This window comes from Mus musculus, chromosome 10, assembly GCF_000001635.26.
Source record: "Mus musculus strain C57BL/6J chromosome 10, GRCm38.p6 C57BL/6J".
Classification (NCBI taxonomy): domain Eukaryota; kingdom Metazoa; phylum Chordata; class Mammalia; order Rodentia; family Muridae; genus Mus; species Mus musculus.
The window spans coordinates 99,171,984-99,195,988 of NC_000076.6; the positions used below are offsets into that span (position 1 = coordinate 99,171,984).

A 24,005-nucleotide genomic window follows, 5' to 3' on the forward strand; every position below is an offset into this window, starting at 1 on the left:
AGAAAGTGCGCACATTTCTGGGTACTGCGGGTGTGGAAGCTGCAGATCTTATTTCTGCCTCTAACTTCCTGCTGTACTGTGTTTCTAAACTGTGCCTCTGCCCCAGAGACACCACCAGCCTCCTCTCTGGCCGGGAATCCAAGCTGCGTCCCCAGTTCCCACAGCTGAGGCGAAGGCATGCGGAAAATGCCCGCCGTGCTCAGCCCACACATCCAGTGACAACTGGTTCCTTCCTCTTCCTGTGGAAAAGCAACATCCTCTGAGATGAGAGCACATGCACCCTGAGGAATGCAAGGGCAGCAGCGAGCTTTCACACAGGAAATTAATTACTCAGGGGTAGCACTCCGAAAATGCTTGTCTCCTGGAGGATGTCAGCGTGAAGAGCTTCCTGGCCACCCAGAGGAGTTCCGGGCCATCTGCAGGGCTGTGCAATAAAGTGACCTGACTTATTGCCCTCTGTGCATGGTGCCCATTAGAGTTTGAGTTTTGGAGTACTGCTTAGATAGAGGAGTTAGCCCTGATCCTTCTTTGACAATGAGCTCCATGGTGGGAGGGGGTGGCCTGCTAAAGTACACTTTCTGTCTGTCAGTCCTTAGATTCACAGTTAGTGAAATCCCGAGAGATTTACAACCTTATTGTCTTGGCTACTGAGGCCAGCACTAGATCTTGCTTAGTTCTGTCTCTTGTCAGTTCCCTTCTTTTGGGGACAGTCAGACATCACAGAAGATCTCATATGTGACACATACATCCTCAAACACAGATAAAGAACAGTATTGCCGAGCCAGGCAGCCAGTGCAGGACTTAAACTTCAGAATGCTTTGATTGGACTTTTACATTTGACAAATATTTCAGAGTAATTTGATTTCTTTTTTTTTTTTTTTATTCCTATGGCATTTTCGTTTTCTTCCCTTGAGATAACGATAAGACTCCGATTTTATATGTACTTTTAAGCTTTCTCCAAATTATCGCAGTTTTGGGTGGGTTTCTGTGGTTCTGGTAGTACAGTTCTTTACTTGTTTGTGTTAAGTTGAAGAGGAGCTGGAGAAGGAATGTCAGGCATTTCCTCTTCCTCTCCAACATGTCTTTTTAATGAACATTCCTCCTCTCTCCTTGGGAACACAGTGTTTTGCTTCACAGGGTCCCTCTGAATGTCTAGGATCTGAGAGCCAGTCTTTCCCTTTGTTCCCCGGCCTTAGAAAGGTCGTTAGTTAGTCGATGGATTTGCTACCTCATCTTATTTCCAAACTTCTCTCACCTTTAAAGAAAACTTCTAAACCTCTATAGGGAGTTCCTCCTGTTAAAGCGACCATTCCAGCTACTGCTGCTCAGCTAGACCCTAAATGATACATAGTGAGTCACCCTGAAGGATGACCAGGATGTAAATACAAAGGAGTGCTTATCCCAGCAGTGTTTGTAACAAAACCAGCAAGAAAAGAAGATAAAACAAGTGTCCTTTAAAAGGTGTTTGTTACCTAGAAGGGTAGTATGTCAGTCGATGGAATATTATGTGGAATCCTGTGTTTAATCACAGCTAAATGCAGGCTAATGCAGTGTAATTCTCTACTGGATCCTGGTCATGTAGAAACTCTTTCTCCAGAACACTTCTACAGCATCTGATTGACAATGGCTTGTCTTACTTGAGGAGTAGGTTCAACCTCCCCACCAAGAGGAGAAAATTGACAAATATTCAACAGAGACTGAATTTTAGATGAGAATACCAATGCTAAGTTTGCTGGTTTTCATAGTAATGCCATAGTTATGTCAGGGATGGCCTTTTCCTTAGAACACAGTATTGTAATAATCCAGGTAAAAGTGCACAGTGCCAGCAACTTGTCAGAAGATTTGGTGTAGATGGAGAACTAGATGACAATTGTAACAAAATTACAGAATCTAAGTTATTATTAGAATTGTTGTTGTTCTGTTGTTTTTATAGCAACATTTCTCTAATTTGAAACTGTTTGAAAATAAAATTTAAGGAACAAAACTTAATATTTTTCTATGTCACAGTGAAAATCCGCTAAATACCATATAAAAAGAATTTGTGGAACTGGGTGTGGTGGCACACACCTTTAATCCCAGCACTCGGGAGGCAGAGGCAAGCAGATTTCTGAGTTCGAGGCCAGCCTGGTCTACAGAGTGAGTTCCAGGACAGCCAGGGCTATACAGAGAAACCCTGTCTCGGGGAAAAAAAAAAAAAAAAGAATTTGTTTTGTGTGTGTGTGTGTGTGTGTGTGTGTGTGTGTGTGTGTAATTTTAAGTTTGTAATAGGAAAAAGTGTGTTTATCCATTGAACAAAATTCCTTCTCTGAGCCTTCGTACATCATAGTCTCACCTCATTGGTGTAATTTACCCAAGTCCATCTGGTCATCAAATAATGAAGCTAGAGTTTGATCTCTACTTGACATTGTAATATGTGCTTTTAGTTATGTGTAATATTTGCTTCTACTACAGCAAATTTTCTATAAAGAATAAATGATACTTGAAAAACTTAGAAGGCAAGACAAATGTGCTGTATCTTGCCAGAAACAGATATTGTTCACCCGTTGATGTAGTCTTCCAGACAGACCCTGGGATTATTAGAATCCAGAATCCTGGAGAAGAGACCTGTTCCTCCAGGCTCAGGGGCTCGGAAGCAAGTCTCCACTCCATTGACCTGCCGTCTCCATGTCGTGGTTTCCCTTTGCAAAGCCTAAAGGGACTGCTGTCAGGAGATACCGTGACGTGCAGAAGTGCCAGTCTGCTTCACAGCACAGTTCCGAACATGGATATGCTTCCAAGAAATCCTCTCTATGCCATATGAGGGGCTGTTGGACCAGAGGATAGAGCCTTTTAAACAGAGAATCCGAGCATTAATTTCACTCTGAAACATGTATACAAATATTTGGTCTCTGTAGTAATATCTAAGATGTCCTGGAAAGATGTCTCGGTAGTCAGGAGAAAGCCAGAGTTCAGTTCCCAGCGCACACATCTTCCCTCCAATCTCTCTCATGTACCCCTCCCTACTCCCTTTCAAATCCATGTCCTCTTGTACTGTTATCCCGTGCATGTATGTGTACACATATGTCCCTAATCTCACCTACTCAGTCCATGCCACGGTACTTGGATGTGGGTTTTCGGGGCTGCCCTTTGACCCTGGATGCCAAGTTGGTGTGCTTTTTCTTGCAGACACCTCTCGCATTCTCAACATCCCTCAGCTGGCGCTTTGTGTCAGATTGGGGCCTCGTGGACTTCTCCCTGTCCACTTTGACATGTCCCTGTTCAGCCTATCTGTGGGCAGATGTGCTAGTGTAACTTCCTGCGTGTAGCTCCTGACATTACTAGGGAATGCTGTCTCACAGCAAACTCCATTACATTTCTGTGTTGGAGGGCAGAACGTGCACATGGGAATATGGACGCTGAGGCGGAGGATACGTAGTGGGAGACAGTTCTCTTTTCCCACCCTGTGCCTTCTGGGGCTCAGGGAAATTCAGGCTGTCAGGCTTGGTGGCAAGTGCCTTTACCTGCTGAGCCAACTTCCCGGCCTTTTGTTTATTTCTGATTATTAGAAATTTGTAAAGCATTAACAGGTTTGATAAACAGGAAGTATTACCAAGTTAATTTCAATTTTAGGGATTTCTCTAGTTCCTCTATGCTTTTCAGCCTGTCTTTTGTCTACATTTTGTGTATACATTTTATATAGACTTCTCATTTGCCTATAGTTTTGGTCATTTAAAAATTGATTTGTAAGTTATTTTAATTGAAAAAGTTGACCTTTTAGTGGAAGCTACAAATAAGTTTCCCTCATTTATCATTTTTGTCCGAACTCTTGATAGCTGTGTTGACATTTAGAAAATTCTTCTTCTGTCTTTAACATTTGTTTTAATTCTTTACAAAAATCCCTCAGAAACTCCAAAATCTATCTCTAGGTATTCTTTTTAAAGTTTTATTTCTAACAGTAAGTTTTTTGTCTTTGAAGGTTAGTTGAGTTGTCAGATACAGATTTATATTTAAAGCGTGTGCTCAGTCCACGTTGTTTCTTGCCTGTGTGATTCCCTAAGACATGGCTTCCCTTTGATGGCCTCTGTTCCGTTTTATTTTTCTGTTTGTTCTTTACCAATACCTTGTTAGTTGTTTGGCTTTAAAAATGCCCATTTCTCCCTCTCTATCTATATAAACTTTAGGATTATTCAGCCAGTTCCCAGAAAACAGCCCACCGGAGCACTCTGTGGCTGAGTGTTAGCTTATAAAAATAATTTGAGAATAATTGCCAACGCTGATAGCTTGTGTCACTCTCCGAGGAGTGAGGTGGCATAGGTGGGTATTTAACAGCTTTGCTGAGTCAGATTTACAGGTATCCTCAGCGCATTCCTGTGGTCCCCATAAACACAGCCACCACTTCTCATGCACTGCTTAGCATTTTACCTCCTTGCCTAAGCATCACATACAGTCTCTCCTTGCACATCAGCCTTACAGAGGTTAGGCTGTTTGCCCAGCATTACACAACTAGGAGGTGTGGACGGCCAGCAATACCTGGTCTGGACCAAGTTCTAACTCTGAGTTCCTTGCTCCCCAAACACTTCAGACCCCAGCCACCTACCTTGTCCCTTAGAATCCTAGTTTTAGTTTCATTCCCCACATTGTTTAAACCACATCCATGCTTCACCACTGTAGTGGTGACTTAGTTAAAAGAAGGCTGACTTAGTAACTGGGTAGAAGAAAAGGAAGGGAGGGAGGGAGGGAGGGAGGGAGGGAGGGAGGGAGGGAGGGAGGAAGGAAGGAAGGAAGGAAGGAAGGAAGGAAGGAAGGAAGGAAGGAAGGAAGGAAGGAGAAAACGTATTGAAGATTTCTGGCGTAGTCACTGATGGGGAAAGAGGTCGTCAGGTTGCTGCTCATTTGGTCATCGGTCATGGAGGCCACCTTGGATTTTACCTGTTGCCTGTACGCTCTTGCAGAATATGTAAATTCTTGTCGTATGCTGTCATATGCTGTACTTGGGTGTCACACATCTTTAGCTCAACGCTCCATCCTCATCATAAAGAACTGTGTTCAAGATGCATGCATCTCTCTCTGGCATTGGAACGTGTGACTGTGACTTCCTGACCTGTCCGATAGTCCATCTGTCTCATAGCAACAAGAGCCCGCCTCCTTTCATTGTCGCTGGTCCACTTGGCAGACACCAAGTCTCACTTGTGTCCCTGACGGGAGGTCTTCTCTGGGGTTTGTTATTATTGTCGTTTCAGTGTCACTATCGATCTCTGGGTACAGATGTTAATGCCTGTGTTGAGTACATGTGAATATTGTGTTAGTTTACAGCAATTTCTTTACATAAAGTGAATTGTATTTTCTGCTGACTTTCATTTTTTAACAGAGCTCTGTTTTCTTGATAAATATCCTCAGCTTGTTGGGAGGAAAATCTTGTGAGCAAGCCCACTGTGTTTGGCGTGTGTCATCATTCCTACCATCATGAGGCACTCTTACGAAATGTAGCTGTGTGCAGAGTTTGGGCCATCTTTTCCACTGTGGCTCCTCAGATCATAGTTCCTAGGGACTCTGACTCGGTTTCTCTCCAGCCTGGACTGCAGTGCTGTGTCTTCCAGTGTCTTTTCTTTGTCCCTATGGTGGAACAGTCACACTTTGTAAATCACTGAGTTCTGTTGTGACCTTTCTGGTCAGTAAAAGATGTCCTACTTCGTTGACTCTCTCAGGCTGACTATGTCACATCATTCACTCTAACTGCCATGTAGCATCAGGCATTGGCTGATCTCCACTAAATGATACCCAAAATTTGGAAATATGTACTGGGGAATAATAATTTATAACATGTTAAAGTCCTGTATAATTGAAATAAGTTTTTATTTTTAATGGAACTACAATCTCATGATTAGGATAAAGCTAAGACAGTTGTGTGTTTGGAATATCAGCTGAAGAAGAATTTGTCTAAAAAATGTATAGTCTTCCAGATTTGTACTTTCAGAAAAATCTATGTTTGTACAGTTCAGTACATACTGATCTTAATGCTATGTTAATTTTTTACGTGTGTGTGTGTGTGTGTGTGTGTGTGTGTGTGTGTGTAGGCAGAGGACAACTTGCAGGAATGTGTAGGCTTGGCGGCAAATGCCAGTATTTTAAAGTTTATGTGTTCTTTACATCAGGTGACCTTACATTTTGGGCACTAATGAGTTGAGAGCTTCCTCCCATTCCTGTTCTGAGAAAAACAGTCTCACTGGCACACAATTAAATTACAGAAGTCCAACCACACAAGATTTTGTCTAAAGAAAAAAAATATAAATGTTTATGGATGTTTTGCCTGCATATATGTTTGTGCCTGGTACCTGTGTGGCCAGCAGGGGGCATCAGATCCTCTGTAGCTGGAGTTGGGATGGTTAGGAGCCACCATGAGTGCTGTGAACTGACCCTGCGTCTTCAGCAAGAGCAGCCAGCAGAGCTCTTGAACACCTGAACCATCTCTCCAGCCCCAATCCAAACATACTTTTTTTTTTAAGATTTATTTATTATTAATCTAAGTACACTGTAGCTGTCTTTAGACGCACCAGAAGAGGGCATCAGATCTCATTATGGATGGTTGTGAGCCACCATGTGGTTGCTGGGATTTGAACTCATAACCTTCAGAAGAGCAGTCAGTGCTCTTAACCGCTGAGCCATCTCTCCAGCCCCCAAACGTATTTTTAATCAAGCACATCAACACATTTGCCCAATTGTTAGATTATAAGAAGTTGTTTTAATTTTAATTTCAAAGTAAACCACAGCCCACTAGGATATATTTAAAACTTCTCATTTAGAGACTCATCATGTTTTCTCAGAAAAGCATTGTTATATTTGATTAAGTGCTAAGAGCTGTTCCTTTCTGATACTAAGTGTGACAGTTATTATTAGTCATTGATTAGTCAAAGGAAATTGCCTTACATCCAAGCTGTGAGCATGTGTGGGAATGCGCTCGGTGGTTTTTAGCGTTGGCTTCGGCGCTCCTTGCAGGCAGTTTTCTGGGCAACAGTGATGTTGTTTCTTCTGAACCTGTGCTTGGTACACTTAAGCGCGTGAATTATACCCCCCTGCTGCAGCTTATTTTATATACAAAAGCACTAGTCTTTCTGTTCAGCTATCAACATGTAATTTTCCTACAGCATTTTCCTATAGGAAAAATGAATTTAGCAAAAATTTAAGCAATGATTTTTATTTAAATTGGGCTTTTTTTTTATTTGTATGCTTGTTGTTGTTATTAGAAGCAGAGCCTCAGTGTGTAGACTTGACTGTCTGGAGCTCACTGTGGTAAAGCAAGGTGAACGGGAACTCAGAGAGAGCCACCTGCTTCTGCCTTCTAAGTGCTGAGATCAAAGGCAGGCACCACCACGCCTGGCTTATGCAATAGGGTTTCAATGACAAAAAGTAAGTTCCCACTAAAGTGCCCACCTCTTTCTCCTGCCTCTGCCCTCCTCTGAGCCTTTCTTCCCGCTCAGGCGGCGATTTGGATCTGACAGCTGTGACTGCCCTTTGCTTAGGTTAGTTTACTTGTTTGTCTTGGTTTTTGTTTGCTTGCTTTTCTGCTTCTCCTATGCACAGGAGAATCTGGAGTACCAGTAGACTTTGTTAATGCCAGCCAGCCTGTGAGAATGAAAAAGTCAACATAGAGCAAATCAATTGTCAATACATAGCAAATCAATTGTCAATACATAGCAAATCAAATGGACCTCTGGGCCTTGCTCTGCACACCCCAGTAGAGTGAACTGCAGCAGAGTTGGGCAATGCCTTGAGTGTTAACCAAAGATGAGCCTGGTTTCTATGGTGCTTGGTTAACTTTAGGGCAGTGAACTCCGTGGTGTCGGTCAGCATCACCAAGGAAGGAGACTAAGTCAGCAACTGACTCAGTGAGGAATAAATATTCCGCTCACAAGAAACAAATGTGCCTGGGTCAGTGGAGGTTAGGAGACTGTGTGGGTTACAGTGCTGAGCAAAAGCTGCCGTGAAATATTTCACTAGCAAACAGGAAACTGACCGTGGAGCATCAGCCGAACCAGTAGTGTTGGTGAGGTGAAAGCAGAGGCAGGTCTCCTGAGAGGCACTGGCCTGAGGTCTAAAGCCTTGTTCTCCAGATTGACCCCTGAGTAGTTTACCTGAGCACCCTGTAGGATCTCAGTGAAGAGGCAGTCTCTGGTCTCACTAAGGTTGGGTTTGAGAAGTGCTTGTTGAAGCTTCAGTGGAAGATGGTGTGAGAAGAGCAGGATACAGAAGCTAATGCAAAGACTGCCTGAGAGGAGGGCAGGAGAGAACAAAAGGGGGAAGAAGACTGGAGCCTAGAGACTGGGTAGCTTAAGATGTTGTTATAAACCCAGTCTGGAGAAGATCGTAGGGACCACCCATGCATTTTGTCCTTTGCAACTGGAAAATAATCTTCCTAGTGACTGATCAGGGACCTTAAACCCAGTTAGCATAAGTCAGTAATCCAGACAAAAATAGACTCTAACTGGAATAACCCATACTATTGGGGGTCAAGAGAATGGAATTCATTGCAGAGCTTTGTGATGTAATTGATAAGGTTTGAGATGGGTTGGAAGATCCAATCGTCAGGTATCATTTCCAGATTTCTAGATTGTAAAGTGATAAAATGACTTATGGAGGCAAGGGACCTTGCAAGTTTTCATATGGGCACCTTAAGTGGGATGTGTCTGAATCATTCGATAATGTTAATAGATAGCAAGTGTACAAGATCACACATACATGCACTTAAAGGGAAGGGCAGTGTAGAAGTGAGATTGTATAAATATTCTTCATGTGAGTAGTAATGGAGCAGCAAGCAAGCTTAGAGAAGATTTCTAGAGAACACAGGGAAGAAGAAAGTTTAGTAACACAAATGATACATGCCCCACGGTGGCCAATACAGCTACCCTGATCTGATACATTGTATCCAAGTGTGGCAATACCACACTGTGCCCTCAAAACGTGTACAAGTACTGTGTTAACTCAAATATGTACAGTCCATTAAAACTTTAAATTTAGAGCTGGGCCTTGAGACATTTAATGAAATAACAAAACACTAGAGGGAAGCATAGAAAACAGCAAATGGTGTCGGGACAGCCCGGTGGGTAAGAAAGACATTCCAAAAGAGGGTCAGTCAGCGCATCTGAAAACCCAGGAAAGAAGTCCCCCACAAACGCAGCAGAGATTATTGGTAACCCTTTGACGCATTGGTTTGATGAAGTAATATAGAGAGAAACCACTCTGAATGAAGTGATCTGACGAGTGAGTAGGGGAGGGAGGTGTGAGCAGAAGGCACTCAGTCGTGAGTACCTATTCATACGTTTGAATATGAACACTTACGTAATGAATACATATTCACATATATGAAGCAGTGGACACACACAAAGGAAAGGCTAGTTCTAGTGAAGGATTCCTGAATTGCTGTGGGAGTAATTACAGAGAAGACGGTATGTCTAAGCATGAGGTGAGTGCCAGGTGTGTACAAGCATGGCCTCTGAACAGTTAAACGGGTGACAGAAGAGTTAAATCAGAGACGGTGTCTCTCTCCGAAGTCCCCAGTACTCAAGCTGAAGTTATAAGAATGTCTATAATAACAGCCAAAGGACCAGAGTGTGCATGGTCAGCAGCTGCAAAGGCAAGGAGGCTTCAGAAGGAAATGGGTTCAGAGAACTGAGCAACACCACTCGGCCACCGCATTTGGATTGAGCTGAGGACCGTAGATGAGGCCGGAAAGAGAAGCTGATGTGTCAGTCAGCCGTCATGAGGCAATCATGAGTGCTTGAAGGGTCACTCTAGGTTAGGAATATTCACCCTAGGAGCCTTGGGGCGACCTGTGGGAGGCTCTCTGCCAGGACAGTCAGAGCAGTTTGGAGCTTCAGAATAATCACCCTAGTAAGAAAGGCAGGCTGAGTGAGACCGTGGACATGGAGCATCAGGAGGCGATGGCAGCAGCAGCCACAGCAATCCCAGCATGCACAGGGGCAAGCACCTGATACCCACCACACTGAATCATGAAGTGCTGAAGAGAAAATGGCAGAGCTTTGGAGGACAGGACTTGGATCTGCTACTTCTTAATGGCGCTGTGCACTAAGGCAAGAAGCAGCAGATTTGGAGCGTGGAGCATCCAGTCTAGAAAGGCAGTTATGAGAGTCTTACTCACCAGTCAAGTGACAAGGCTCCCTCCCAAAAGGAGACCCTACCCTATACTACACCTTCATAATAGGGGTGATGTGTGGTGTGATATGATATGGTTGCCAGTCACATCTCATTCACCAGAGGGTGTCATCACAAGACAGGGTCTTCAAATGTTACTGTCATATAATAGATTGTTGAGCTGAAACGAGAAATAAAAAGTAGGCATTTGACAGTACTTTTGGGCAAAAGGAACATGCTTTGTGGTGGCAGACTTCCTCCTTAGAACTTCCTGCCCAGCCATCTGTGTGCATTCATGTCTGCACGTGACTGAAGAGGGACGGCGATTCCCTTTAACACACAGCATCTGTGAAAAGACCTGAGTTCTACGTTTTATTAAAATGATATGCATTCCTGGGCTATTTTTCCTCATGGTTCTTAAGAAGAAAAACTTTATGAAATCCATTATTTTTTTAATTTGTCTCAGTTTCCAGCAATAAGATAGCAAAAAGAGAAAACATCTATACCTTTCACATACATACAAATTATTACAATGCATTGCCTTAACGCCTTATGAAAATCCTGCTCTTTCTGAGACTTTTAGACTTTTTTTTTCAACTATTCTAAGTTACATAATCTTTGCTTTGTTCTATTCTGATTTTGTTTTGTTTTCTTTTGTTTGGCGGGGGTTGGGGGTCTTGTTTCTTTTTCCTTTCTTTTCTTTTTTCTTCTTTCTTTCTTTGTTTTTGTTTTTGGTGGGGGTTTGTTTTTGTGTTTGTTTAGGTTTTGCTTTTGTTTTTGTTTTGTTTTTGAGACAGGGTTTCCCTGCATAGCCCTGGCTGTCCTGAGACTCACTCTGTAGACCAGGCTGGCCTTGAGCTCACAGAGCTCTGCCCACCTCTGCCTCCAGAGTGCTGGGATTAAAACTGTGTGCCACCACCACTGGCTACCATTCTTTGTTTCTTAAGACCGGTTTTTGCTAGTTCGGGCTGGCCTTCAACTAACTCTGTACCCAGGCTCTCTTGAACTTAGAGCAATCTTCCTGTCTCAGTCTCCCCAGGGCTAGGATTCCAGGCCTGTACACCAGGCTCGCCTCAAGTGGGGATCTGAGCTGAGGTTAATAGCGCTAATTACCTAATTTTTGATTGGTTCCCTTACTAGTGCTAGAAAATTATTTTTGTCTGCTAAAATAATGGGAATAGTATTTTTTAAAAGTGCTATCTATACTTCGAATTTATTATAGACTTTCTTTCATCTGACTGAAATTGGAAGCTTTTTTAATTACTCCATCACACAATATTATTATTTTTTGACAGTTTTATACTTATATATAGTGCATGACGGTCACTCTCTCTCCCACATTCCCTGTTTTCCTTCCCTTGTTATCAACCCCATGCTCTTCCTGTGCTATATAATAATCCATTCCCAGACTCATGACGTAGTTGTGTTGTATGAACCATTTGATTTAACCAAAGTCATCTATGTGCACTGATATAACCCATGGGAGTGTGGTGGGACCATCCTGGATACACCATCGAAGCTAATGAGAGTACCTTCCCCTAAATCCATCCATAGGACATAGTGCATCCGTGAGGGTGAGCTCCCTGGATCCTCAATAGTGCATCAGTGAGGGTGGGGCTCCCTGCGATCCTCTTCCATCCTTGTCTGTCTGTTGATGGGCCTAGTCTTGTGCAAGCCCAGTGCAGTCACTGGGAGTTGTTGAGTGTTGGTTACAATGGCTGTGTATTGTCCAGAAGATGGAGTCTCACAGTCTTTCTCCCCATCTCCCAGTACTTACAGCCTTTCTGCCCCATCTGCTGCAGAATCCCCACAGTCGTGGAGAGGATGCTCTAAAATGTCTTGTTTAGGGATGAACACTCATCTCTCTCTTAATTCTCAGAACCTTCTATAGCCATAGACTCTGATTTGATCTTAATTCACTCGAATTAGAGGCTTCTCTAATTATGGCTAAAACTGGTCAGTGTCTTTGGATATTAATAAATTTGAATTTGTCAGTTTAGCAAACAACAGTATTTAGTTCCTATCCCCTAGCTCCTTATATCTTCCCCCTTCGTGGGCTTTTGAGTACCACATAAAGATTATTTCCTGTGAAGTGGACTGCAAATCTAATCAGACAACAGTTGGTTACCCCTGTACCAATTAGGTCACTATTACACAAGTGGGTACAACTTACCCAGAAGGTTGACGCTGTAGACTCTTCTCCCTCGGCAGCTATAGAGTACCTTCTGGCCCTCTGAAATGAGGTGTGGGTGTGGGGCATGGGGGGCTCTGGCTCTGTGACAGCTTGCTCTCTCCATACCATGTGTATTAGTCAGGGTTCTCTAGAGTCACAGAACTTATGGATAATCTCTAAATAGTAAAGGAATTTATTGATGACTTACAGTCGGCAGCCGAATTCCCAACAATTGTTCAGTCGCAGCTGTGAATGGAAGTCCAAGGATCTAGCAGTTACTCAGTCTCACGCAGCAAGCAGGCAAAGGAGCAAGAGCAAGAGCAAGAGCTAAACTCCCTTCTTCCAATGTCCTTATATTGTCTCCAGCAGAAGGTGTAGCCCAGATTAAAGGTGTGTTCCACCACACCTTTAATCCCAGATGAAAGGCATAGCCCAGATTAAAGGTGTGTTCCTTAAACTCGGAGATTCAATCTTCTGGAATCCATATTCACTATGGCTCAAGATCTTCAAACCAAGATCCAGATAAGGATCTCCAAGCTTCCAGATAAGGGTCACTGGTGAGCCTTCCAATTCCGGATTGTAGTTCATTCCAAATATTGTCAAGTTGACAACCAGGAATAACCACTACACCATGCAACCAGGGGTATGTGGTGCCCATGAAGTCTCACCAACACGGTTGCCTAAATATGACCTACTCAAGGATGATGCCAGTAGACGTGCTCGCCAGTAGACATGCTAACGTGAAAGAGGCAGATCTCATGGGATCTCAACCCTAGTCAAAGACTTAGAAGTAACTAAGATCTGCTCTGGGAAGAGCTCCCCACTTGGCTGCCCAAGCTCATGAACTCATATACAGACAAGTAACTTTATACAGGCTGGGCAGGTGGTATTTATATGTTAGAAATACATATACATATGGATATATGTAACAACAGCTAAAGACACAGAGGTATGAACTGAGAGCAAGGGAGAAAAAGGTGCCTGGGGAAAGCTGGAGGAAAGAAACAATGGGGAAAACCAGGGGATTAGACTTCATTTCAAAAAATACTAAAATATTTTTTAAAGCTTGGCCAAAGATTAAATTAGATTGTTTATCAAATTTATGATATCCAACTAAAGAAATATAGTAGCCGGGCGTGGTGGCGCACACCTTTAATCCCAGCACTCGGGAGGCAGAGGTGGGCGGATTTCTGAGTTTGAGCCAGCCTGGTCTACAAAGTGAGTTCCAGGACAGCCAGGGCTATACAGAGAAACCCTGTCTTGAAAAAAAGAAAAAGAAGAGGAGGAGGAGGAGGAGAAGGAGGAAGAGAAGAAGAAGAGGAAGAAAAGAAGAAAGAAAAGAAAAGAAAAGAAAGAATTTTACACATGTAACACTTAAGTGTCTTTGTAAAGGAGAGGCTGTGGAATGGCAAGCTAATCCCACTGCTTTGAGCAGCCTTTGCTAAGATTGGCACCATGCTAGCATTTGTTGTTGGTTAGCATTTATTAGGCAGGAAACACTGTGAGCTTGTCTTAGTCATTGGAATACTGTTGGGCAGATGGTAATATGAATAAGAATGGTCCCCCTGGGCTCACATGTTGGGAAACTTGGTCCCCAGTTGGTGGAACTATTTGGGAAGAATCAGGAGGTGTGCCAAAGTTGAAGGAGATGTGTCACTGGGGATGGCTTTGAGATTTCCTGCCGAGGGAGCAATAGGACCTGACCTCAGATCTCCTGGAAAAACAGCAAGCACCTTAACTTTTAATCTGATTTTTTGCAGTGGTAGGAATCAAATCTAGAACTTCAGTATTTCTAGGCAAGCATTCCACCATTGTGCATGCATATATACCTTTTAAAAACAGTGAAAGATAACTATACATTAGCATAGTATATATATGATTCTTGGGGGATTCTATGTAAAAGAGAGACTAAGTCTGACTTTCTTACTCTGACTGCCCTTTGAAGTGGAACAATAGGACCTACAGAAAGTAATGGTCATTGCCTCCCCTGTTGAGCTGGCAGGAAGCTGCACTAGTGTCATGTTTACACGGCAGATTGAGAGAGCGTACGTGTGCTGCCCTTTCAGTTCAGGGCTGATTCAGAAGAGAGAACACTGATTCCTAGGGCCCAGTCCGCAGATGGTTGCAGTCAGTGCTTAAATCATTCGTTCCGGCATGTCTACTGTGGCGCAGGTTTCCAGATCAGGTGGGGATTAGGGTCTCCATTAAAGACTTGGTAATAGAGTCTTTGCTTTCTTAGGCAGATAGTGAGAGATGAAAGCACAGGGCATTTTACATAAATCCCATTTGTCCAGGATTCTACCCACGCATGCCTTCAAAACACGTCTGTCTCTAATCTGGAAATCACAATTACAAACAACAGTAATGCTGCTTTGTGTCCGCAGCTGTTGTTCCCAAAGGAACAAACTCATCCCCATACACATATCCTAGTTGACAACTCCATAGGCAGGTTGTTTTTCAAGACTCTATAAAAACTTTATGCCTAACAGTTTTGCATTTTTCTGCTTTTGCATATGTGTTTATTTGGATAATTTGTTGGCTGGTTAGTTGGTTGGGTTGGTTGGTTGGTTGGTTGGTTTTGTTGGTTTATTTTCTTAGTTGACTTGTTTTGTTGTTGCAACAAAGTATCTGAAAGAAAGAGTTCATTTTGGCTTTGAGTTTGAGGTCAAGTCTGTCAGAAGTGTGAGAGAGCTGCTGGCATTGCATGGACTACTGAGAAATCGTACACCTGCAACCCCTCTACTCTAGATCAGTATGGATTCAGGAGCGAGCACTGAAGTAGGAAACACTCCGTATGGGCCATCAGCTCACTTTCTCCTTGTTCTTCAGTCCAGAACTCCAGCTCATCAAATGCTGTCCCCAAAGTGGATAGGTCATCTCTCCTCAACTCACCTCATCTAGATCAGCCCTTACATGGTTGTTCAGAGGCCCGTCTCTGGGTGATTCTAGACCCTATGAAGCTGTTATTCAAAATTAACCATCATGGTTGAGTATGGTTTGTTTAGTTCGGTGATTGATTGATTGATTGATTGATTGATTGATTGATTTGAGGGGGGCAGTCATGGTGGTGTATGCCTTTAATTCCAACACTTGTAAGGCCAGCCTGATGGACAGAGCTAGTTCCAGGACAGCCAAAGCCATACAAACATCTAGGGTGGGGGGAGGGAAGGCAGGACAGAGGGAGGAGAGAGAGAAAAGACTTTCTAAACTTAGTAAACGTAGTTTAGGAGAAGAAACAGTTCACATAACATTTTCCTAATTTTTATCCTAGAAATGCATTGGAGCCAATCAAACTTGATCAGTTTTCACAAGAATATGTAGTACGCTGTTCAAAGTGAACAGCCTAGTGTTGTAAGCCTGTAGAGATGAGTATGAAATCTTTGTGGTAGCCCTGTGACAGATTCAACAGGGGAGGCCTTTGGTTTTTTTCTTATTTCCCACCTACTCATGTTAGCATGGTTTTGATCTTAGGAAAAGCACCAAGCATAGAGCGATACTCAGTTACCTATGAAAGATAGCCATCCTGCTTTGTCAGGGTGCTCTGGGAATTTGGTGACAGGCTGCATCCTTTGTGCTGATGGTAAACTCTGCTTAGTGCCTCCCACTCTGGCCACCACTGCTGTCCCTCCCATTTAAAGACTTGTAAACCCCAGAAGACACTCCAGCCACCAGGCTATCTGCAGTTTCATTGCTGGTCCCCATGTCTCCATCTCTCTCTGGGCATCTTAGGTCACTTGGTTCCTTTACATCCCTTTGTCTGTCTGTCCTGCATACCCACAAAAACTCCATCTGGGTTCATTGTTTCTCTGTCTATTCTCCTAGCACCAAGGTGGTGCAGTTTGTTTGCCTAGGTAGCTGAGCTGCTGGTCTCACGTAACAGTGACATCTTTAAAGCCCCAGGGAGATCTGCCACTGTCCACCTTGTCTCTGTAATGAGTTAGTACACCCTTGCCATTCTGTGTTCTACAGTTTTCCTTCTGTTTAATAGTTCCTATCAGGGCAGGGGAGATGGCCCCAGGGTTAAAGAGCTTGCTATGTAAGCATCAAGATCAGAGTTTGAATCCCTAAAACCCACATATTGCCAGGTGGGTGTGACAGCCCACTTAGAACACAGCGACAGATGATCCCAGAACAAGTTGGTTAAGTCAAAATTGCCATAACAGCAAACTCTGGGTTCAAGTGGGAGTCCCTACCTCAATTAGAGAGTGTTTAGGAAGACTCCTGATGCCAACTTCAATTCAACTAAAATTAAAATATATTTTGGGGCTGGAGAGATGTCTCAGCATTTAGAACCATTCTGCAAAGGACCCAGATTCACAGCCATCTGAAATCCTGGTTCTGAGAGACTGAAGTCCTCTTCTGGCCTCCGCTGGCTTCTGCATACATAACACACATAAACCCACACATACACATAGAATATTTAAAAATTAAATGTGTCCCTGTGCTCTGCTGCTGGGGTGTCAGCAGTACCCGAGATGCCGTGTGCTGTCTTCCGTTTTGAACCTACCAGCTCTCAAGTCCTCTGCCTCCTGTGTTTTCTGCTCACTTAGCACCAGCCGTGTCTGTAGCTCCCCAGCCCGGTAGAGAGCACTTGAGCATGAGCACCACACCACCTGCATGCGTGGCGCTGGCAATGCTCGGTCTGGTGTCGAGCCCCGAGGCCTTCACTCCCGACACTGACTACTATAGACTCACGTCATCAGCACAAAATCTATACATTGTTGCATTACAATTTTATGATAATGAAATTTCTTTTTAATTTTTAATAATGTGTGCATCTCACTTTTCTTCTCTACAGACAGGAGGCAAAGGTAGGATTGGTTGGTAGAAATGAATCAGTCACTACGTAGGTTCTAATTCCTTTGATAGAAAGACATCAGTTGGCTGATGCTTTGGGTAAGGACTGGTTGTTTTTCTTCCTGCCTGCCTGCCTCCTTTTCTTATCATGCCCATATGTTCTGTGATGGTAATCTGTTTTTTGTCTCCAAACAAGAAAAGTACTATTAAACTTTATTGGAGTTCCTTTATTGCTTTGACTTCCGATGTTCCTAATCTTTTACCCCCCTGTTTTCTTCTTAATGACCAGTGTGACTGCATTGCGCAAGTTCATTGATTGAGCTGCTCTACCGACTAGGTTGGGACCTGTTACCACGAAGGGCTGGGCTTGTTGTTATCGTGATTATTTGTGGCTGCGGAAACACTTCAATGTGTTACTTATGACTCCCGTTTTCTAAAAACAAATGGGGGGAGGGAATCTTGGTTATAGAGAGCTTGCTTTCAACTCGTGATGATAGCACTGAAAACTTGGTATGATAATTAACACCATCAGAAGTCAAGACCTGCTAGTGTTAGAAGATAGAGCCATGAGGAGAGACCTCCTGGAGAAGAAAGGTAATAGGCAGCTAGTCGCCATACATGCTGGTGTTTACAATACTGGAGGAAAAGAAGACGCCATGCTGGTGAGCAGGAGGCCTGGCTTTTGGGTGGGGGGGGGCAGTGTCAGAGATGTGTCTAAGTACAGGACAGTCAGGCAGAAAGCTCAGTCTGAAAAGGACTTGGCCTTGCTAGGAGAGCAGAGAAAGTCGTAGAGAAGCATTGAACAAGAGAGGCCGTCTTTGAGCAGGAGTTTTTTCAGGGGAGGGTGAACGTGAATATATAGAAACACTGCCTCAGTAAACAGACTCTGGGCAGCTAGGTCTGCTGAGCCCAGTGGGGTTGCAAAGAGGTATTTTAGACCTATAATCAAAATTCGCTTAAGAGTAGTGACCCGGGGCTGGCTGCTCTACCAAAGGACCCAGGTTCAATTCCCAGCACCCACATAATACATTACAATTGTCTGTCATGTAACTCCTGTCCCAGGGGATCCAATTTCCTCACACTTGCAGGCAAAACACTAGTGTACAGAAAATAAAAATAAAAAAATCAAGGAAGAAAGAGAGTCACGCCCTGGAGCTGAGGACAAAGCTTAGTGTGAATAGGCCCCGGCTTCACTCTAGCTGATTATAATAGTGGATTCTCGGGTTATTTTCAATAGTTTTGACAAATACTGAATTATTATCTCTATATATGAGGGGAAATCGAAAGTTCCACCGTCCTAAAAAATGGTAGAACGTCAGGAAAAGCAGTGGCCTCGTCCCACAGCTCTGTGTGTGGAGGGCTTCTGCATCTTTTAGACTTAACATTGGTTCTTCGCTATATGTGGCATGTGTGTCCTTGGACAGGCTGGATTTTGTTCAGTGTCTGTCTTGTTTGAAAACTGAGAGTACAGTTTGGAGCGCCGAAAGGATTGAGCCTCGCTAGCACACCAAAGGCGGCCATGGAAGCCAGCAGAGTACCTGCAGAATCATTGAGAGGATAAAATCAGCAAATATGGAGAAAGCGTGGAGCAAGCTCCACATGTTGCTTTGTCAGCAGAGCTACCCCGAGAAACAAACCTCTGCCAGGAACCCCCAGACCTCTAGCCATCACCAGGAATTTAAGACTGGAAAAACAAACAACCCTCTGAGGCATGTATTTATTTGTGTCCTATTTTCATAATAACTTTAATGAGAAATTTTATGTAATATAAAATTGACTCATTTGACGTGTGTACTTCACTGGTACTTATTACACAAAGTTGTGCTTACTATGACTAATTTTTTAAATGTGCATACAGTGTCTTGAGAGGCCAGAAGAGGGCGCTGGATCCCCAGGGACAGGACTAAAGGTGGTTGTGAACCACCATGTGGTTGCTAGGAATTGAACTCTAGCAGCCAGTGAGTGCTCTTAACTGCTGAGCCATCTCTTGAGCCCCTAAAGAACATTTTGTCACTCCCAAAGGACTTTGAAAACAGCGTTCCACCCCACCCCACCCCCAGCTGCATTCCCAGTGTCTCCTTATTGTTCTTTGTACTCAGCCCCTGGGTTTAGTACATTACCATATTTTCTCATTTTGATTTTTTTTTTATAGAAATAGTATTGGCTAATATTTAGCCTTTGGTGTCTAGTTCAGTGCTTAGAATGTTCAACTGGGTTGTAAAACTCATTATAATGTTTCCCATTTTTTGTGAACAAATAATCCTAGTGCAGATTTGCTGTTTTGTGTTTCTTCCGTGTCATGGATTCTTCCTAACTTCTTGAACATCATGATCACCGCCGCCCTGAACATTTTCACACAGCTTGCGTGGATAAGTGTTCACTCTCTTGGGTTTAGATCGACAACTGGGTTTGCTAAGTCATATAGTGATTTCATATTTAATGTCTCCTGGCATCTACATTTGTCGCTCACCAGCAGTGTGAGGGCTCCCCGTTCTCAGCATCCCGCTGACACGTGTTACCCTGCGTTGTTCTTTTCTGCCATCTTAGTGCAGGTGAAGTCAATGTCCTTGCAGTTTGGATTTGCTATTGCTGATAATGTTCAAGATATGCTTGTGAGATTATTGGCCATTTGTGTATCATTAGCTGTTTAATTACATTATGTATCTGTAATCCTTAAATTGCAAATCTTTGTGTCGTTGTACAAGGCCCTTATCAAGTATTTGATTCAAAAATAGTTTCTTCCATTTGTTTTCGCTATCTTGGTGGTATCATTTTTATTATACAAATTATTACATCCAATTTATTTTTTACCTTGTCATCTTGATCTTGATGTTATGCATAAGTACATTTTGTATAGTTCAGGAATATCTCACCCAGGCCACATGTATCCTGGACAGCAGTGAATACAATTGTCATGTTGTGTCAACAGGTGGGACAGTCCCAGGTCCAGATCAGGAAAATCCTGATTCTTTCTAAACGTTTTATAGTCTTAGCTCTTCTCTTTAAGTCTCTGACCTTTTTTAGTTTTTTGGGGTTTTTTTTTTTAATATTTATTTATTTCATGTATATGGGTATACACTGTAGCTGTACAAATAGTTGTGAGTCTTCGTCTGGCTGTTGGGAATTGAATTTAGGACCTCTGCTCACTCTGGTCAACCCCTCTCGCTCTGGTAGACCCCGCTCTCTCCAGTAGACCCCACTCACTCAGTCCCTGTTCACTCTGGCCCAAAGATTTATTTATTATTATAAATAAGTGCACTGTAGCTGTCTTCAGACACACCAAAATAGGGTGTCAGATCTTATTACAGGTGGTTGTGAGCTACCATGTGGTTGCTGGGATTTGAACTCGAGACCTTCAGAAGAGCAGTCAAGTGCTCTTACCTGCCGAGCCATCTCACCAGCCCTCTGACCTTTTTTGAATTAATATTGTATATGACATGAAGTCAGAGCACAAGTTTATTCTCACAAGTGTATCTAGTTTCCCCCACATCTTTTGTTGAAACAATTTATATTTGTAAATTTTTCTCTACCTTGCTAGCTTTGTTTCTTTATTATAATTTATGTACTCTGTTATATAAAGAAGATAAAATGATTCATAAAAAGATAAATCTGGAACTGTTAGATATATATTTATATATGCATATGTGTATATATACTGTTTAAGTTTGGAAACTTTGTTTCTGTCTTTTCCATGACATTAAAGATGACGGATTCCACCTATCGAGCTGTGCCAGGCAAGGGTGAAGACATCTGTAGGTATTTCTTGAACCCTTTGTTAATGCCAGAATGTTCATCCACAACTGTGAAAAAGAGACCAGAAGATGTAAGTGATGTGCCCTCCGAAAGCCTGAGGAGCGTCCCGCTGGCGGTGGCTGACGCACTGGAGCACATTATGGAACAACTCAACATCCTAACCCAGGTGGGCTGGCCTGGCGCCACCCTGAGTAAGATAGGCAGAGCCCTCCCGGGATGCAGGATGTGAGACTAACAGAGCAGGGGCGTTATCCTGGCAAGGCAAACTCAGTCAGTCACTAGCAAGGCACTTAGGGCTAACCTGGTCTGAGAGAATTTATATAGAACAGTATATGTGTGCCTCTGTGTGTGTGTGTGTGTGTGTGTGTGTGTGTGTGTGTGTGTGTACATATGTACACATGCACTTTGTTCTCTCTGGCATTTGTATCATCTGTGCAGACATCAGTGGTAGTATTCTGTGCTATAAATGCCAGTTGGTCCTAAGCAGTAACGTTCTATCCTGTGAATTTGTGATGTGGTATATTTATATTAGGTCACATATAAAGAAATATTTAATAGCATAAGAAAAATGTACTGTAAGTAAAAACTCCTGTATAGTACAAAATATTGCCAAAGTTTATAGTCTTCACTGAAAACACTCTGCCAGCTCAGTGTGTAATGTAGAGCTCTCTCCAGAGTTTCTTCTACAGGAGAAGGAGGCTTGTCTTCCTATTAAAATCTTAGCCAGTCTCTTAGGAGCATTTTACCAAAACAAAGAATAATAATAGACATGAAATACTGTACTAAAAACCTCCCAGGTCTTGGGAGGTATGGACCTAATGTATATAAGGGAAGTCTTGTGTTGGAGCGGAGACAGCAGTAGTGCTCCCTCTGCCTTTGTGGCCCTCTTCCTTCTGCACACTTATGCTTTGCTGTGTGCAGCATTGTTAAGTGCACACACTGGCCACGAGTTACACAGAGCAAGAGGTGAGCACGGGAGAAAGAGCAGGGCCAGCCTCTTGCCCAGAGTGACTAGTTCAATCTCAGAGGCTCCTGCGTGGACATCACCTCTGGTCGCAGCTCTAGCTCTGCCCCTGTCACTGGAGTGCTGGAGCTTAGGCAGTGCCCAGGTCTCACTTCCACAGGCTCCATTTCCTTTCTCTGGAGTAAAACCTTTCTTTGTAAAAACTAGAGAAGATGTCACCTCAGGGCCCTGGAAGTTACGTGCCTATGGTTGTGGAGTTCTGTCATACAGTGTGAAAGACCCGTGTGAGACTTTGCAGTCTTATTTGTTCACTAAAAATCATACTAAATTCACGTGTTTTCACTTTAACATTGTGTGCTACAGGTGACCCACCTGTGTTTACCAGACATCCTTCCCTTTAGAAACTGTTAACCTCTCAGATGCCAGATTCAATTTTAGTTGACAGGACTTCCTTCCTGTTACTACTCAGTCAAGTCCTCTTTAGGACTCTCCAACTGAGTCCTCCCCTCCCCCTCCTCCTCCCCCTCTGCCCCTCCCCCTCTACCCCTCCCCCTCCCCCCACCTTTCTACCTGGTTCACAGTTAATGGACCACTTTCTGTCTCACTAAATTCCCCTTTGGGTGTGTTATGGTTAACCTTAAGGAGTTCATTTCCTTTTATATATTAAGGGATTGAAGGCAAGGCAGAGCATGCCTGCAGAAGAAAAGAAGTCTGTCTAGGCAAGTCACAAGTAAAGCAAATGTGTTCCAAGCCATCACCTAAGCTGCAGGATGTCTAACTATATTACAGAGAGAGGAGAGAGGCAAAGTCAAGTAGACTTGGGGGCTGATAGAGGAAGTATAATCAAAGATAATATAATGCACACATCAACAACTTTAGCATGTATAACTGTAATAACTATCTGACAAGTTACTTGGTACATAATAGACATTTAAGAAAATATCAGCATCATGATTATCTTTATATAATGATGAATTGTTCTATGGAATATGAAAGCGAAAGCTTTTAAATGATGACTGTTACCTTCAAAGAAGGAAGGAAGGACAGTCACTTCCTTATCTTGACATTTATCTTGTTTGCCTTTCCTGTATGAACCCTATTACTAGATGACTAAGTAGTCCATCAATAAGCGAATTCTCCCTCCCTCCCCCTCTCTTCCCTCCCTCCCTCCTTCCTCTTCCCCTCTTTCTCCTCCACCCCCTCTGTCTCTCCCCCTTTTAAGAACACTTACTTATTTTGGCAGTGCTGGTGCACACCTTTAATCTCAGGACTCAGGAGGCAGAGGCAAACAGATCTCTGTTAGTTCGAGGCCAGCCTGGTCTACATAGAGTGAGTTCCAGGACAGCCAGAACTATACAGAGAAACCCTTTCTCGAAAAACAAAAAATACGAACAACAAAACTGAAAACCCCTCTTATTTACACCAACTAAGTACACAAACTAAGAATTTTAGTGCTAAGTTATCATTCCACTCCCTAGTGACTAGTCAGTGAACATCCCTGAAGGGGAGACACCGGGCACTTTCACTGTGCCCTCTCATGAGGAGATAGATCACCTGCTGCCACCTCAGACGACAGGTTGAGCTGTGTGCTAACTGGGTAGTCCCTGCAGTACAGATCAGTATAAATGTCACGGATAGACAAACGGCCCGAGCCTGCTAGTGGTTGAGAGTCAAGAAAAAGGGAGAGGTGTGACCATTTGGGAATTAAAACCATAAGTGAGCCGGTGATTTAAAGCTGGGCATAAAGGAGGGTACGGGATGAAACCGTGGAAGCCACTCAGAAAGTTCTGGATGTGGCTGGGAATGTCAGCTGGTCTCTTAGGAAGACTTACCATGCAACATGCAAGTTTCATGTGGCTTCCTGGTCTACATTTCAGTTTATAATAAAAAGGGGGGTTTGTTTTTTGTTTTGTTTGTTTGTTTTTTTTTTTTTTAAGAAAAGCTAGGGCTAGAGAGATGGCTCAGAGGTTAAGAGCACTGACTGCTTTTCCAGAGGTCCTAAGTTCAATTCCCAGCATCCACATGGTGGCTCATAACCATCTATAATTAGTTCTGATGAGCTCTGCTGGAGTGCAGCAGACAGAGCACTCATATACATAAAATAAATAAATCTTTTTTTAAAGCTATAAAAGTCTGGTCAACAACACAATTATTTTTCCCAAGTTTAACATCTACAGTGTGACGGTATTATTA

The 24,005-nt window shown here is 43.1% G+C and overlaps 1 protein-coding gene across 3 annotated transcripts in view; it reads left to right on the forward strand.

Moving 5' to 3' along the window:
* Positions 1-24,005, forward strand: part of Poc1b (POC1 centriolar protein B) — a 90,993-nt gene that overhangs the window by 64,902 nt on the left and 2,086 nt on the right. For all 3 annotated transcript variants that reach the window (NR_153333.1, NM_027740.7, XM_011243502.1), the window contains one exon: positions 20,799-21,014. Coding sequence is in view for 2 of the 3 variants with exons in the window: in NM_027740.7 (NP_082016.1) it covers positions 20,799-21,014 (216 nt within the window). In the remaining variant the exon portion in view is untranslated. The remainder of the gene's footprint in view (positions 1-20,798; positions 21,015-24,005) is intronic.